This window comes from Callorhinchus milii, unplaced genomic scaffold, assembly GCF_018977255.1.
Source record: "Callorhinchus milii isolate IMCB2004 unplaced genomic scaffold, IMCB_Cmil_1.0 Scaffold3, whole genome shotgun sequence".
NCBI lineage: Eukaryota > Metazoa > Chordata > Chondrichthyes > Chimaeriformes > Callorhinchidae > Callorhinchus > Callorhinchus milii.
The window spans coordinates 69,118,487-69,136,828 of NW_024704744.1; the positions used below are offsets into that span (position 1 = coordinate 69,118,487).

The 18,342-nt window shown below is 45.0% G+C and overlaps 1 protein-coding gene across 1 annotated transcript; it reads right to left on the reverse strand.

Annotated features, from left to right (window-relative positions):
- Positions 1-3,237: 3,237 nt before the first annotated feature.
- LOC121848545 (dapper homolog 2-like) lies at positions 3,238-13,606 on the reverse strand. Its single transcript, XM_042333128.1, has 4 exons — positions 13,319-13,606; positions 8,429-8,561; positions 5,968-6,267; positions 3,238-5,289 (listed from the first exon to the last, which is right to left on the reverse strand). Exons 1-4 carry the CDS (start codon positions 13,604-13,606, stop codon positions 3,521-3,523), a joined length of 2,490 nt encoding a protein of 829 aa, XP_042189062.1. The 3' UTR covers positions 3,238-3,520.
- Positions 13,607-18,342: the final 4,736 nt, after the last annotated feature.

Genomic DNA, 18,342 nt, shown 5'->3' on the forward strand with positions numbered 1-18,342 from the left:
GAACAGAGCTAAAAGGATCGATTTCAAGATTCTGTCCCTCACATACAAATCCCTTCATCCCTGCCACTCATCTATCTCCCCGACCCCTCTGCATCATTGTCAGTGGATCTGCCTTCAGTCACTATGCTCCTTACCTCTGAAGCTCCTCTGCTTCGCACCTTCTTTTATCTACCTTTAAATCCCACCTTAAGACCAGCCACTTTGGTCGCATCTATGGTCACCTGCTCCCCTTTTTCCCTTGCGCAACATCCGACCTCTACCACTATGGAGGGGTGAGAGACTCTATCCTGGGTGAAGGGCACTGTATAACTCAAGTTGTTTTTGTTACTGGCTTTACCAGCTAGATTCCAAAACGATGCATGACATATGAGCTGAGAAACGATCTTCAGCCACTACGCCCCAAGGCTCTGGAACTCCCTTCCTCACTCCCTTCGCCTCACCCCCTCTCTTCCTATTTTCAGGTCTCTGCTGAAGACCTTTCTTTTCGACCGCGCCTTTGGTCACCTTCCTTACCCTCCCCTGGCTCAGCCCCGGGATCCGTTACTGTGAAGTGCTCTGAGACGCCATCCAGAGTGGAGGGCGCTATATAACTCCAAGTTGTTGTTGTTGAATAACTGGTTTGATATTCCTCTTGCACTAAATTTAGAGAATCTGACAATGTTTGGTTGTAAAATGGGCTGAGATTGGCATTCTGGAAAACCAGGATACTTGGGATAAAGATAAGTTAGTTTCCCATGGCTCAGGCCAGTTTGAGGTTGTACCCACACCATTTCCTGTGGAAGTCTCTCCTGAGATGCATATGCGCATTCCCTCTCAATAAAGTCACCAGAGCAGCATCGCAGACAGTGAGAACCAACTGCACAGTCGATATGCTGATAAGGAAATGGGGTATTTTAAAAACACTTAAGTCAAAATTTTCCAAAGGCTAATATTCCCGTCTTTTTAGCGGACAGTACTTTGAACAAACTGCATAATGCAAAATTCTGGTGACGTTCACTATCCAGGGTGACAACGACAACTGGCTGTGTGACAAGATCCTGAAGATTGGCCACTAAATGTCATACTATAAATTTTCTACAGGAAGTGAATCACTAACTGGAAGAAAGATGGAGGGGAACAGACTTTATTGAACCTTTCTGAATGTTTAATGATAATAATTAAGGCAAGTGTTGGATTTCTGTCAGTGGTAACATCGCAGCCTGTAATAAATCTACAACAAAATTACCGAATACTGGACGTTTGAGCACCATTGTGCCTAATTTCAGCTGCAAACTAGAATGTAGTATTACTTTATTTTAATTTCCATGAACAAAGTGATAACAGAATAGCTTTGCTTGCGTATAGTATTTCATTATAGCTCCATAAGAGTGAATAGGCTCTGTATCATACAATGACATTTCTTTATGGCCAGTTCTTTGACAAGCGTGAAAGACTTCTATGTGCACTATGAGCCACAGCTGTAAGTGAATGCTTTGCAAATGCAGTGTCAATGGTGCCGTGTTCAATTACATTATGAACTTGAAGCATGCTCTGGAATGAGTTGTGTGATGCAAGTCTCTACCTGGAAGCTCAAGTCACATATTAGCTTTATTATCACTGCTGGTAGTGAAGGTATCACAAGAACCTAAACAGTTTCAATGCTACTTGCTAAAAGTGGGTGGTTTCTATGGGAAGTCACTGGTGCAAGGATTTTCCTATTGATTCTTTCCCATCTGTTCTGAAGACAATGTTAGGATAATAATAACACTTGCATTTGATTTAGCACCTTATTATACAAAGTGCTTCACACATACAGGTTAACTTGTGCCATCATCTCCCACACATATCAAGGAAATGAATGAAAAAAATGTAAACTATTGTTCAGTGAATTTGGCTGAGGCAGGGATGAATAATTGGCGAGGAACAGTCTCCGATATTCACAATAACATTGTAGGATTCCTTTTTTCCCCCCCATCAATATTCCTCCATTTTTTTCCCTCTCTTGAATTTGCTTTGACTTCTTTTTCCTTCTACCGAGGAACGAGTCTATGAGCTCAGATCATTCACATGGCCATTATTTACATGTCGGCATGCTATCCAATTGAAGGAGATATCAGAGTCAAACTGGACTTGTCCTCACCTGGTATCCTTACTCTCATACCTTCCAGCAGGGATTGATCAGGAGTGGAAAGCCTGGGTGATTTTCCCTTTCCTAACACAGGGCCATTGAGGGCAAGTGTAGCATCCCAAATGCTGTCCCACGTACCAGCTTTTAACACAGCCAGACCAGGATATGAACCTGTGACCCTTCTGGTCTCTATGGCTTTGTTTTGCAATGACTGATGCTTTTACTCGCTGAACCATTGTGGGTGAAAGGGCTGCCATGCGATCTTTAACATCTACATGAACCACCAGAACAGGCAGACAATTCTTGGTTTAAAGTCTCATGAAAATACATGGTTTCAGCATTTCTTGGTACTCCTCAATAGCGTACCCAAGAGATCATTCTTCATTTGTGAGTCCAAGCAGTGAGTGTCAGCAGCCTATATGACCTGTACCAGATCTAAAACTGATACTGTTCTTTGTCAAAAGTCCACTTATGCACTTTCTAGCAAAAATTGTTTAAAAAAAAATTGGTGGGACTGGTGGGGGAGGGCAGCTGAGGTGGATAATAAGGCTAATGTTACCACACTTACTGCTGCTCAAATGGTGAATCACAGATCCCAAACCAGCAAAGCCTGAACACTAGTCATTTTGCTCATCAACCTACCTTTGGGTTTTAACCCTTTGGTGTTCATGATGTGCCATTTGTGAATCTTGCCATCTGATATTCACAGATGGGAAGTCTCAAATGCAAATGTTGCATTTTTGACCTCACTGTCCTTGATAGTCAAATAGCCAATCAATACTCATCAGACAGATTGACACATGAATAACAGTCACTTGGGTGAGGTACTCAGAGGTGATTATTGTCCACGAAGTAGTGCCTCAACATTGAGTAGAAAAGCCTTTTGGGTGGAAAACAAGGGAGAAGAGAGGGAACGATTTTAAATGATGCAAATTATTTTTGCATTTTAATTACAGGTTATCTCTGGTTTGTCCCTCAGGAGCTTCCACGAGGCCCAAGTCAATTGAAGTAAATTGTCAAGTATTTGTCATCCGACACCTAGTATGCATGACAATACTGGTTTGATCTGTTGCAACACAGCTTCATTCATTGCCCCATGAACACTGGACTGAAGGAACTCAACCCCGATCTCAGATTGTACCATTTTTATTCTTATTTCCACACAATGTTTTCAGCAGTCAGTCAGCAATACGAAAATGGGTTACTATACACAACACAGCTTTCGAGTAAAAATACATCAGAAAAAGTTAAGAGAAAATGTAATGCATTTAGGTATTTGTAAAGTACCCCCTGCACATGCAATAGGGTCATTGACAGTTCACCAATGAATGTCACTTTTCTTCAAAGGTAATTTCTTTTGTTTCTTAGAACAACAGGACCCAGCATGACAAGGTACAGAATGGTTAATTCTCACTAAACCATGGTCATAATCTTTAAAGAGTCAGGCTGGAATCTCCTGATCTTTTTCTTCAGTGCTTTCGATGCCTTGATACGACAAACCTGAGCCTCGGAATGTCGAGGCTGGCAAGAGGACGAAGTTGGTTCATTGGCTGCTACCAAACCCTGAGGCCAAACGAGAGCCGGATCATCATCGTCGAGGCTGAGGCTGCTGTTGCTGGCAGTGTCTGACACGCTCCCCCCACTCAACTCACCATCGCCAAAGCAGTTGGTGGTGTGGTCACTCTCGTCATCCTCACTGGTCTCTACGATGGTCGAGTGAAAGAGCGACGCACATTCAGCAGAGTACTCGGATTGGTCGGACTCGCTCCTTGCGTAGGAGTAGACACTGAAGTGGTTCTCAAATGTCCGTGACCTGTAGCTGACATTCTGACCCCTCTCAGCTTTTCCCATCTGTTGCTTATGTTGCGAAACAGCTCCCCCAGTGCCATAACACAAGTGTCCAATTGGGACCCTGGTGAAGATCTCAACAGAAGATTGCCATTTGCGCTGTTTCTTCTTCATTCCTTCCATCAAGCCCTTGGCATTGGACACATGAAGCCCAGGGACTGCTGACTTCTGAGTCTCAGGTCTGTGAGTCAACTGCTGTGGTCCGTAGCAGACAGGGTAAAGAATTGACTCTGAACATGACCTGCCCGTGGTTTCGGAGCCTGGGCTGGTGAACGCTGCAGCAGCTCTTCCTCTTTGCTTCTTATGATGAAGATCCACATCAATGGGTATTCCAGGTCCTTCACCAGTGTCTCTAAGCTTTTCAATAGGCCCCTGTTTCACAGCTCGCCCTCTCTCACTGCTCCTCCTCTTTATTTTCACAACCTTTGTCTTTCTATTGGCTTGCCTGACTTTCACTCGTTGCTGCGATTTTGCTGGCACAAACTGAGCATGCACAAAGTCGCTTTTAGGCAAAGCCTCTCCAGCTTTCTTAGCCTCGCTGGATATTTGGCTGGTCGGCTGGGACATTTCTGCCTTGGGAATAGGATTGTAGTGAGCTGTCTCTTTTGGATTAGTTTGCACTGGTACATCTGAGCATGCGACTGAACCACTGATACATTTAGCCTTTGACAAGTCCTTCATGTCCAATTTGGAAACAATTTGGACCCCAATGGAAGCTTCCGAGTCCTCCCTCAACTGCTTTATAGAGCCATGACCAGCCTCCTGCAGCCTGACAGCAACATATGCTGAAAGTCCCAAGTCTTTGTAGTGACCATCATTGCTGTCTTGTTGTTCAGCCACAGTTTGCACCATTGCTTTATGGTTCGAGTTATTTTTCATCCCATTGAAGCTTTGTGAGATGTCACTTTTCTGTGCCGCAGTTTGTTGATTCAGTTCAAAATCTCCATGGACAGCAGTCGTGCGGATTTCACCTGCAGTACTCTGTTGGGATAGTTTAGGTTTGTGACCAAATGTGGTTTCAAGTACTGGTGGCCATGACATCACTGGATTGAATGGTGTGGTGCTCGTCAGTGATTCACTCGCTAGGATTTTTCTGTTGCTGAAACCAGGAGCCTCTCCAGTCAGTGAAAACAAGGGACTCTGAAGAGCCACGGCATGAAGGGGACTAGGGTAGTTGTAAACATCGCTGCTATTCTTAGAAACTAGATCACATCGATACCTTTGGTTTGCAAGTCTGAGCCGCAGATGATCAGCAGTGCACATGGAAGAAAGTTGTTTCAAATCAGAGGCACTTGGAAAACCCCGGCTTGTTGGTCGGATTCTCTCTAAGTCGCCTGTATTACAGAAGAAGACAGAAACATCACAGTGATGGGAATCATGATTCAGACTATTATCTGAAGAGATGTCCTTAATTTTCTCTGCAAGACTAGACTAACATTTTGTGCATTCGGACATTATCAAAGTCACTGCACTTCACAGAAGATACTCTGAGACGTTGCCACATGATAAGGTCCAATAGAAATTAAACATTTTTCCGTAAATCACAATAGCTTCTATTTTAAGCATAAGTCAGGACCTCGATTATATTATATGCGATTAGAGCCAATATAACCATGGGAAAACTCTCCTTAGGTGGAGATAAAGCCCTGGATCCCAATCTACAAGACCCTAGAACTCCGATTAAATATATATTTGAAAACCATAATATTTGTAAGCAGCTCCCTCAGGAATCTAGTGTCTGTGGTTTATTCTCCCCTTAAATGCATCAACAATCTTGGTACTCATTCGACTTCTGAATCGAGTGCAAATTTAAGGCATTCGCCATCAGGAATAATTTCCCACAAAATCTATAACATTTGTGACATGGCATATAAATCCTGAGCAGAAGGTTATAAAGCCAATGTCCAGTTCCCACTCCCCAGTCCCACTTGGATGCCCAGCAGCTGTGTGAAGAATCCTCTCGATGTGAAAGGCGCTATGTAAATGCGATTTGCATTATATTGTAACACTACCTGTAGAAACGGGTCTCTGTCTGAGGACTCCTGACTTCTTGGCCATGAGCGAAACAGGTTCGATAGTGGTGCGGATCCCTCGTCCAGGTCGGATAAATACCCCACGGCGCCTGAAATCTGTTGCCTGTACCATAGTTTCATCAGCAGATCGAGGTCTGTAGTCTGACTTGCTGAGCTCGGCCTCAGGTTGCTGGGTACAACAGAGCAAGCTGCTCTGCGAGGAGGACATGCATTCACTGTACACAGACGTACAGGAGTTTGACAGGGAACAAGACCCCCCATCACTGAGATCATAAAACCCTGCAAATCAAAAGGATCACATTAAGAAAGTACAAACAGATGCACTCTAAGCATTTTAAGGCATTAGTAGTTACACACTAAAGTAATGTTACATTTAAGTAAATTAAACCTGCAGCACTCACCAGGCAGTATTCCTATTTTATATTATTAGCTGTTTTTATTTTGTTTTTATTCTGCTGATTTTAAGAACAGCATAGGAATTGCTAAATGAAAAAAACTAAGGTCCACCTGGTTCGCCTTCTACCATCCTGGAAGTCGCTTGCCACAATAAGGGAAATTTTACATCTCCAATTTTCTCTCCCACCTTATTTGTCTCCTGAACTCATTTCCTTCATTTTACCTTCTACTAGGATATGGTTTCCCCTCCTGTACCTTGCCCAAATAGCCTGTATTCATGAATAATCACAGAACAGAGCTGAGAAAAAGTTAAGATCCCCAACTGAGATCAGCTAAGGCAGCACAGATAGACTTGTACCAAGGGTCTTCTGGGTCTGTGCACAATAATAATTCATTAGATACTGAACAGGTTTCGCAATGCGAATGTGTTTGGGAACACAAAACACACTGAGAATGTTTTTGGGCTCCAAATTGGGAGATCTTCCTTAGCTCAAAATGTTGTGTGCATATCTGCCATGGAAACATTTCCATTCCTTATGTCAAATGTATTGTCGGGGAGTAGGAGTAACATAATAGAATCAATTTAAAAGATCTGTGGGAGTGACTACCCTTCCACTTTAAAGTAAAATTTATTTTATAGTTTTGCTTCTACCAGTGCCAAATCGATGGACCAGCAATTCAACACCAAATTTCAGCTTTCAAAAGAGGATTTGGACTTGTGTGTATTTATAGATCAACTTTACACTGTGTTGTGTTGCACATTAACATGACCTTTCAAATAACTGCAAATGCTCATATACATCATCTGCACACAATAAAGCCTATGTCATTTGGATTATGTTAATTTTTCCAACAAAAAATCAAGGCTACTTTGGGTTAGTGAAGGGGAAAATAATTTGAGAATCTGTCCGGGGAGGGTAGATTAATCCATGTTTATGTTGTAGAAATACTTCAACTGGAAGAAACACCCAAGGCTTCAGAACTCAACCTACTCATACTGTGAGGTGGATTCACAGCACCCAGGGCATCAGAGAAACCTCTGCCTGTGTGCATGTTCACACACTCTTGCACAGTGGTTTGCCCAATGCACTCATTACTTCCATTTTACAATCTCTGTGTGCATATCTAAGCTCAATTGTAATGCCATCACTAGCAACTGTCGCACCATTAATGGGACCTCAATTGGTACCATTAATAGTGCCCTGGCTGAAATCTCCATACAGGCTAACAAGATAAAGGCTTTCGAGACTTGATAACTTGGCACCAAACAGTGGGTGTTGCTGCATTGTGAGCCCTCACCGCTTTTACACAGCCTCTGGGCATCTGCACAAGTAGCATGATTCAATCCACTTCTATTGTTTGGCTAGCAAAGATCACAACAGATTCTAATGCCAGTTAGGTTCACACATGTGCAAAAAGCTTGAAGTCAAGGCGAAGCATAAGCGATGACATGAAATCAATCATGCATGTGTGAAACGCCTCAGGGAGCGATCACTAACTCAGCGGCTTTTCCCTATCGGTTCTAATCTGCTGCACACAGAGGCATCGGGAGATCTGACCCTGAGACCGGTAGGTCTTGGGAGATCTGAAGCTGTTTTACACAGTGAGTTTATAAAAGAAATGGAGGGAATCGCATTACATGCAACCCCCTTCGCTTAACAAACATTGCCGGCTTCGTGTACCCAGCCCTATCTGTCCGATCATCATCAGCTAGAGCTTTCGGCCATTCTGTCCCTGCTCTCTGGAAATCCATCCCAGAGTCTCTCCAGCTCGCTCCCTCCCTCAACTTGTTCCTGGTCTGTCTCATAGACTTATCACATTGACCAGCCTTCTATTTCATCTTATGCCTCCTCACCAACCCCACCCCACCTCCCCCACCCTCTCCCCAGCTCAGGTGCCAACAGTGTTAAACACTTTAAGACATCCTCCCGATGCAAAAGTAAATTGTAGTCCAATGACATATGGATCCGTACAGATCGGGAGGGAAGCTTGACTGTGGAGGCAACCCTTTAGTAAAAGTGGATATAATACCAAAATCCATTACCTGAACTGGGTCTACTGTCACTTTCCAGCTGGTCTGAGGAAGCTTTGCTGACATCCAGTTTAAGTTCACTGATTTGTCGGTCCAAATGCTGTAGGTGACTTTTCAGTCCAACATCTTGCTTTCTTAAATGAGACTGAAAATCAAATGAGTTATTAAAATTAGAGAGACAAACAATGCCCATTAAGCCTTTTTATCCCTGCCAGATGAATAATTGTCAAAGGGATTGCATCCAAGCCACATTAATTTGTTCCTAGTTGCCAAAGGGTAACCACAACTTTATTTTTCTCATCAAATTTTTCACCGAGGAGCTCATTATCAGGAATGAGCCTTGACAATAAGCCCTGGCAGAAAAACCTATCGGCTTGCTTATCATTCCTTCTGCAGATATGAGGGCATCAGAACTAATCCTTACCATGTCATGCACGTCTACCAGGAGTCTCTGGATAGCGATCAGAAGAGGGAACCGTGGCTCCTTTTACCCTTCTAACACAGTGCACTAAGCTCAATTGTAATGCCATCACTGGCAACTGTTGCACCATTAATGGGACCTCAATTGGTACCATTAATAGTGCCCTGGCTGAGATCAGCCAACTCGGTACAGAGTAGGGATGAAACCTGGGACTTGCCAGGTCTGGGTGACTTTGCTACAAATCTAATAAAATCACTGAGCTTTTCACAGCAACTAATCACAAGGTTTTAAACCCAGGACATCAATGTTTACGGCTCTCGCAATAATTATAGGGACCATTGAAACAAAGAGAAAGCTACTTTGAACCATGTTAGAGAATGGAACACTATTTGTGTAGTGGTGGCTGCATTACTTTGTTCAGCACAAAGCATACATTAGCATGCACACACTAACTGTGATTTTGTTATACACTACTGTATCTCTTTTCATTTGGAAGATCAGACTACCCCATTAGCAGGAGATTGGGCTTGGAGTTACCTCCAAGAATAGCAGTGTTTAAAGTGATAATTTTTTTGTTGTTTGTCTTTGCGGTGTTGCAGTGACCTGAATCCACGTTTAAGACGTGACTGATGCATGATCACTGAATCTGGAGGTCTAATCTTTCCTGATTGATAGAGGTGGATCACAAATCCATCCTGAAGATATAAATTGGTCATTGATAATTTAAGATCTCTCAAAAGATCTAATTTCAGTCATTTCAAGAAAAAAAACTCATTAACCGTTATTAAGTGATGCAAGTGTTTAGTTTCCTGTAATTATAGGTTTCAAGTTTGCCTGAAGAGACCCAGTATTAGATTGATATGAGAAGAAGGTACTGAAAAACGATCAGAACCCAAATAAGATACACTTAGTTATCCCCAAAGTTTTGAGCAGAAAAAATAAGTCAATTTTGCATTTCTCTTTCACCAGCTTATCATCCACTTTAAGTGCTCCACGATGCTGCCCTAAGTGAAGGGCACTATATTTTATTTTTAAATATTAACAACCTTAAGTTGTTACCTTAAGCAGCAACAATTTGGCACTACTGCTGCCTTTATAATGCTTTTGCCAGTATATCTGGTGGACCAATGTGAGAAAACCAGCATTCAGCCAGTAATGCAAACTGGTTCTGGAGGAAAAATAATTATTATTGTAAAGTGGAGTAACTGTGTATTTTGTAAGCTAATGCAGCAGCCAATTGGCTCATAGCAATGTCCCACAAACAGCCATGAAGTAAATGCTCTGTTTCTGTTCTTTCCTGATACTTTCCTGATACTGATACTGATGACTTCACATTGATCATAAGCATCAATCCTGGCTAATTTTCCCTCACCCCCCTTCCTACCCCAGGGAGTAGGAATGCATACATTTGCAGGGTGGTTGGGGGGAGCAAAGTGTCTGTATAACTTAAGTGTTTAGCCCACTGAACACACGGTCAAAACCACTTTACAGTATATCCTGGAAAGCACTAAGAGACGGCTCAATGACGTGATAAGGTACTATATCAAATGCAAGGATTATTATTGTTGTTATATCAAAAATCAGACAGATTCAGTACAGTTTAGAGACCCGTTTGTTTGATAAATGAAATCCAGAAAGAGGCTTGTGGGTCTGATCTGCAGGGTTTAGTTGCTCACTGAGTAGTGCCTGCACCACCTGAGCCCAACTTTCTGATCTCGCTTTTCTTTTCAAAGAAGTTTTAACCCATAATTATGCAGAAGGCTTTCTCACTTTCTCTCTCTCTCTCCATTTTCTACAGCAACTTTTCTCCAATCAAAGGGGTAAAGAGGCAGGTGAGCAGTGCTCTCTGCAGAGAAGAGTTTGATTTGGACTAGGATCACAGCTGAAATGTTGTGGTTAACTGCAGCTTGAGTTATCCATTTACACTGAGTGAGTGGACTGAATGCTCGGAGCAGTGAGATGCTCTTGTTCGCCTTGAAAGAAGCAAGTCTTAGGGATCAGCGACGATGGCTTGACTCTCACAGAACCCAACGCTGTACATCAGGAAATCATACCTCCTGGCCCTCCCCAATACACCACTTTCTGAGTGTACGTGTGTGGCTATTAAACCGGACAACTCAGCCCTGGTTATGTTTTGTAGAAAGTCAATGACTCCTTTCCCTTGAATTGAGAGGTAAGGATAATGTTTACCAAGCTCCTTGACTGCTTCTATACACTACCCTTTTCAAACCTTTATTTTATTATTTCCTGAGTTTATTGGCTGGTGCCTTTGACATCTTTTGTCTCTAACACCAAGCATTCAGTGAAAATTATCCCATTACCTAAGGATGTTTTTAGGGTATTTCCTGTGTCCTACCCCCTCACCCATCCCTCCTTACACACACAGGAGTAAAGCCACAAAACAAAGTACACCATTAATCGCTTAAACAGGTATCTCTCAACAATATAATGCACTCTGCAAAGTGTAGTGTTACAGTGGTTCTGTGGATTCCAACAGAAACCTAGTTTAGGTAAATACTGCATTTTAAAAAGGAGCAATCCTGGAGTGGGTGGGGGTGGGAGGAGAGGATATTGAAGCTGTAGTGAAGTTTTATTTGGACTCAGATCGCAGCAGAAAGACGACCCATAGAGCTGACTGGAGTCAGTGATTATCGCCTTTCTCACAGGCGATCATGGCTATGTTTGCACACAGCAGCCAGCCAGCCCTGCTCACATGGGACTGGTGTGTATCCGGAGCTCGGTGTGGATTAAAATCTGATGGCTGGTTGTCTTTCTGTCACGAAACCCAATTTGTCTGGAAATCCGATCCCAGACACATAGGGCTATTGAATGTGGGATTGATAGGTTACACAGTTATCTGTGTGTGTGCGAGGAGGCGGGGAGGAGGGGAGGAAGGAGAGAGATTCTTTGAACATTTAATCCAGTTTCTTTTCAAACAAAAGGTTTAATAGCTTTTATCCGGTTTTTATTTCTGCTTCTATAAAGCTTTGATCTCTGTATGCTGTGAAACAAAAAAAAATCCCCTAAAGACTTTAAGGGACAGGCAGGACGGTGTCTGGGGAGATCTGGGGTCGTTTTGATTGACCTGAGTTAATGATTAGCTACAGTTAAACCCTTCTGGGGTAATACTGCAGCCTCTAGGTTTTACACTGACCACCAACCAGCCTGGGACTGTCCCTCACAATAAACACAAGCCCACAAGTGTCACTGTCCGAATTCAGAGAGATTTAGAATACCAATAATAACAATAATACTTGCATTTCACACACATCTATGTCGTTAAGATGTTTCAAAGCGCTTATCAGGGAATATACTGTAAAGTGTAAAGCGGACTTACTATTTTTTTGCGGGCGAAACTTAATTTAAAACCTCAAATTCCTCTGATCTACCTCCCAAACTTCTTCAGCAACTTATTCCATAACTTAACTAAGTATCAGCACGTCAGAGCCAAAACTAAAACGCTGTGCAGTGACTGATCAGATCAGAAATGCACACATTTGACGGACAAATGCTCATATTTCGGAGGTTTTCAGAGTGACTTGACCTGTACTGTGCTGACCTGAGCTGTACTGAGCTGACCTGAGCTGTATTTTACTGAGCTGTACTGTACTGAGCTGACCTGGGCTGTGCTGTACTGAGCTGTACTGTGCTGACCTGAGCTGTGTTGACCTGAGCTGTGCGGTGCTGACCTGAGCTATGCTGCACTGTACTGAGCTGACCTGAGCTGTGCTGCACTGTACTGTGCTGACCTGTGCTGACCTGAGCTGCGCTGACCTGAGCTGTACTGACCTGAGCTGTACTGTACTGAGTTGCGCTGACCTGAGCTGTGCTGTACTGTACTGAGCTGACCCGAGCTGTGCTGCACTGTACTGTGCTGACCCGAGCTGAGCTGTGCTGAGCTGACCTGAGCTGTGCTGAGCTGACCCGAGCTGTGCTGAGCTGAGCTGACCCGAGCTGAGCTGTGCTGCACTGTGCTGTGCTGAGCTGACCTGTGCTGACCCGAGCTGAGCTGTGCTGTGCTGAGCTGTGCTGACCTGTGCTGACCCGAGCTGAGCTGTGCTGTGCTGAGCTGTGCTGACCCGAGCTGAGCTGTGGTGAGCTGACCCGTGCTGAGCTGTACTGTGCTGAGCTGTGGTGAGCTGACCCGAGCTGAGCTGTACTGTGCTGAGCTGACCCGAGCTGTGCTGACCCGAGCTGTGCTGAGCTGACCCGAGCTGTGCTGAGCTGAGCTGTGCTGTGCTGAGCTGACCCGAGCTGTGCTGTGCTGAGCTGACCCGAGCTGTGCTGTGCTGAGCTGACCCGAGCTGTGCTGTGCTGAGCTGTGCTGTGCTGAGCTGACCCGAGCTGTGCTGAGCTGAGCTGTGCTGAGCTGAGCTGACCCGAGCTGTGCTGTGCTGAGCTGACCCGAGCTGTGCTGTGCTGAGCTGTGCTGTGCCGCGGGCTGTCAGGCTGGGGTGAGTGGGGGTGAGTGGGTGCCTTACCAGCTGTTCCTTGAGTGCGGTGAGAGTCGCCTCCAGGCGCTGCTCCTGAGTGCGGCTCTCGGGGTCCCTCCGCTGCTCCCCCCCCCTCCTGCCGGTGCCGGTGCCGGTGCCGGGGGCTGTGGGCCGGGGGCTGTGCCCCCCCAGAGCCTCCCGCACCAGTCCTCTCTGCCTTTCCCGCAGCAGATGGAGCTCCTGCAGCCCGGCGAGGGCAGCCCGGAGCCGCTCGCCCGCCCGGGAGCGGTCCAGGCCGCCGGGAGGGGAGGCGGCGGCTCTCTCACCGACCGACATCGCGGCCGCGTCCTCCCCGGGGGTGAGGGTGGGAGTGGGGGTGGGAGTGGTGGGGGGGGGTTCGTGATCTGGGCTCCCGGGGGTCCCGCTGTGGCTGTGGCTGTGGCTGAGGGGGAGAGGGGGAGAGCTCGGGACCACAGCCGCTCAATGTGCCGCCCGGAGCAGTGCGAGTACCACCACAGCCGCACCGCACCGCCCCGCACTGATCCCCGGCCACACGCCCACAGCGGTGCTGCTGCTGCTCATCCCCTCCTCTCCTCTCTCCTCTCCCCTCCCACATCAGGACCAGCCTTTAATTGGTGAGGATACATTGCCACCCCCTCTGATCGTCATGCACCCCCCCCCTCCCCCCTCCCTCCCCACCCGGGGGATGTGCCCTGACCCCCAGAGAAACCCCCCCCCCCACCCCCATCCCATCCCCCACCCCCCACCCACCCCCAGGAGAGGCGTTGTTGCGATAGCCCCCGTGGCGCCTCCTTTGAAAACGTGCCCCGCGAGCCCCCCCCCACCCTCCCACATCCCGAGAGCAGCCCCGGACCCCCACCCCCTGCAGCCCCCGCCTTCCCGGCTCCTCCGCACAGTCCCGGCGGATCAGACCGCGCCAACGGACTGCGTTAACGTCTCGCCTTGTACTCCTCGATCCGAGTCTCAAAAGCTGTCGGTTTGCCCTTCAGTCTGGTGCTGTGCGATAATAATAATAATAATAATAATAATAATCCTTGCATTTGATATAGCGCTTTTCACGTCGGGAGGACGTCCCAAAGCGCTGCACAGAACACACTGTAAAGTGAATTGACTGTATATTTGTGGGCGAACGCGGCAGCCAATTGCGCACAGCAATGTCCCACAAACAGTCGTAGATTGAAAATGACCAATTTATTATTGTTTGGGGTTTTGGAGGGATTATTATTAGGTGTGTGGAGTAAGGAAACTTGCCCAAGGTTTCGCCCTCTGCCTGGAATTGAACTCAGGTCTCTCACTTGCAAAGCGAGTGCTCTAACCACTCTCCCCACATTCCCAGTCCCCGGGAGTATCTCAGGGGGGGTCTTTGCCTACTGGTCAACGCTGGTCACAGGCGTGAGAATGAGTGATGCCCTGAAACCCACCGAAGGACAGGGCAGTCAGTATTCCTGGTCCCAGCTGTCTGAGCCAACCTCAGCTCCCAGATGTTTCAGATACATGTTTAGAAGTGAAGCAATGTAAAAGGTGACATGGAAAGAGTTGGGAATTGGGATCAGACCATATAGCTCCCAGTGGAGGAGCCAACTTCAGCAATAGATTTGATGGGTAGCTTCCTTCGTGGTTGTTATTTTACGAGGCTGTATTTTATTGTCGGTCCTTTTAGTTTAGGCACAGGCTAGAAATCTTAGTGGCGAATCACCAGGTCCCATCAATTTAATAATATTTGTATTGATTATAAGCTATATCACATCAATGCATCTCAAAGTGCTTTACTGAATTGACAGTGACTGCACTTGTAGGTGAATACAGCAGCTCATTTGCACTCAACAACGTCCCACAGACAGCCATGAACTGAATGCCCAGTTTTACCTGGAGGATTGTTGGTCATGTCATCGGGAGACATTTCCTTCTCTTTTCAAATTGTACCATGTTAAACATCCACGAAACAGGCAGACGACACCTCGGCTTAATGTCTCATAGGAAGGACGGCACATCCGACAATGCAACACCCCCTCCAGCAGAGCATTGAATTATCAATCTAGACTATTAGCTCAAAAGTTTTAACCCTGACTCCGAGTAGAAAATGCTACCAACTGAGCCAAGCTGACACTGCTTATCCGATGTCTTTCTGTTGATGGAATGAGAGCTATTCGTTCCACCACAGGTAAAAAATAATGTATAAATTGGTTGATTCTCAGCGACTCTGGTTCTGCATTATTAGATGTCACTGAAGAATCTAACATTTTTGGGAAACTTCTAAAGAATCCTTTTAACTTGGGGATGTGACATAATATTTCTCGCGGCCTCTCATACGCTGCCTCTGTTAATATGTTTCTGTCTTTTTACAGAGAATAGCCTTTGGGATCCATTCAATGGGAGCCTGTATTTCGAGGGTTTACGATGCAGGATACACTCCATTGGTGTTTGTGTGCCTGACTCACTGCACAGTAAGTTTTGTGTAAACAAGGCTCCAGATCAGATCTGTAGCAGGGCCACTCTCCTTGATCAGATTTAATATCTGTTCCATATTTACCTCTGCTACCAGCTGTAGGATTTCGTTGAGGCTCAGCCTGACAATGGAAATTCAGAAAAGAGCTAATGCTTTGCGGCGGTCTCAATAGTCTGGTTCCTAAATCAGCGATGTCTGCAGTAGTGTAAGACACTATTGGTGATCGATCCCAAACTAAACTTAATAAAGCTGTAGACACATCTTTCCTTCATAATCATTAATGAGAACTGGCGCCCCCTGCTGGTATATTCGATCTGGTGCGCAGGGTATCGCAGTATGCTGTGTCGATGCACTGAGTGCACAGGCATTAGTATTCTGCATTATTATGAAAATGTATATGTTCAAACTACTTTCCTGTGAAGCATTGTTTAAATTATTAAAGTAAAAGTTGATGTGCGTGGAGGCAATAGCCAGCTGTTACATTTCCAGGGTAATACTCAAGAACTCGTTTACTGCAACATTGGTACATTTTGCAGTCAATTAAACTTGAAACAATACTTGCTCCTCAACCCCCACCCCACTCAGTCTTTGTGCAGTGCCGCAATTGACTTGACTATGTGACAATCTCAACTGTGCCTGGACAGGTTGGTTCCCATCCCAGATGGTACAAATGTGTTTGGGCGTGTCCTGTTTCTCACCATTTGGGTGCTGCTCTGCATCTTAGCAACATTAGTCGATGAGTTAAGGTTGGCTACTTGCTTCTTGCTTAGTTATTGATCCTGTCGGTTTTGTTTTCAGTCATACACAATATAAAGTGTGCACCAGAGCAACGTGACTGGAAAGAATTGGGTGTAAAGCCTGATTAATGACTATGGAAAGGTTCTGCACTATTCATTGCCATTTGTCAAAGAAACTAGGCAGTGTTGGTCTGTGATCAAGCATTGCATAATTCCATAGGGTTACATTGTAATGCCAGATTGATTTGCCCAAGATGAATGTTTAAGAATCAGCCAACTCAAAATAGAGGTAATGCTTTTAAAACCCTGTTTCCAACACTTGAGGATAATTTTATGATATCATTTGCCACTGTTTATCGAAAATAAAGAAGTGTTTCTGAACTTTAGTTGTCTTACAAGACTAAGTGGTTCTTAGAGACCTTAAGTATACCAGACTTTAAGAATATTCATCAAGAACACAAGAGGTTCAGATGATCTCATCCTTTCAGAACACTCCCTTATTGCGGCATCAAGCTGTTTTTTTTAAATGATTCCAGTGTCCTGGCCTCAAACACTCTTCCCAGTGACCCAGTGCAGCTATTACTTAGCTTCTGTGTAAAAAAATCTTAATCTCTATCCTCAAATTGTTCTTCAAAACCCTAACCCCGTGCCCTGTTGTCCCGTTGCCTTGGAGTGTCTGATAGTGCTGTTCTGGGTGTATTTTCTTTATCCTGTAATGTCACAAAGGGGGTCAGAGCAGAAAGAGCAGCGTAGATCTTTGCACAAAGAATTTTGGTATAAATTAACAGGAAGTGTACTGTCTGGCAGCTGTGCTTGTAAACTTGGAGCACCAGAAGAACACAACATGTAGGTGCATTGTTAGACCGCTGAATGATGACACAGGAAATGTATTCACTGAAGTGTTGGGTGGACTGAGAAATGTGAACAATAGGTTGTTCACAAAAAAAGCTGCAGTTACTGAAAATTCTTGTTATGCATTGGATTTCAGTCTGACAAAGAGAATCCTGTCAAAATGTAGAATGGAAAAGAATTCACAGACTGTCTCACTGCATCGCTGAGGCCAATTATGGTGCCCTTACTGCCTGACTGACATCAAGTAACTCAGATCAGATCGAACTGGTGACCTCCCGGGGATGTACAGCTCAATTGAGCAAACTGTCTCAAACCTTCACAGTTAACCATGAGCTTCCATGGAAGCTGGGTAAAAAATGTTTTGTGCATTCAGTTCTATAGTTAGCCAACAAACACAGTCACTTCACTCACTTAAGTGGTTGAAGGTGCATTCAAAGAGATAGGTCTATGATAATAATAATAATAATAATAACCCTTGCATTTGATATATTGCCTTATCATAACTTTGAGACGCTTCACAGAATATATTATAAAGTGGATTGATTGTGTATTTTGTGGACGAAACGCGGCAGCCAATTGCGCACAGTGGTGTCCCACAAACAGCCTTTTTTGACAGGTTTTGACAGCAGAGACGGAGGGGAAAAGGTGGAGGGATGTCAGTGCACAGCGCCAGAGTGTCTGAATAATAATAATAATCCTTGCATTTTGATATAGCGCTTTTCACGTCTTTTTTTTCAGACATCTCAAAGCGCTTCACAGAATATATTGTAAAGTGCATTGACTGTATATTTGTGGGTGAAATGCGGCAGCCAATTGTGCACAACAGTGATCCACAAACAGTCGTGGATTGAAGTGACCAATTTATTATTGTTTTTTTTTGAGGGATTATTATTAGGCGTGTGGAGTAAGGAAACTTGCCCAAGGTTTCTCCCTGCCGGGAACCAAACCCAGGTCTCTCACTTGAGAGGCGAGTACTCTAACCACTGAGCTACAGGACTCCACAAATGTAATGTAAG

Coding starts and splice junctions, on each gene's coding strand:
- LOC121848545 (XM_042333128.1), bottom strand. CDS start 13,606: ATGTCGGTCGGTGAGAGAGCCGCCGCCTCCCCTCCCGGCGGCCTGGAC. Junction 8,562..13,318: donor CCGCACTCAAGGAACAGCTG/GTAAGGCACCCA, acceptor TTTGATTTTCAG/TCTCATTTAAGAAAGCAAGA. Junction 5,290..5,967: donor ACAGAGACCCGTTTCTACAG/GTAGTGTTACAA, acceptor TCTGTAATACAG/GCGACTTAGAGAGAATCCGA.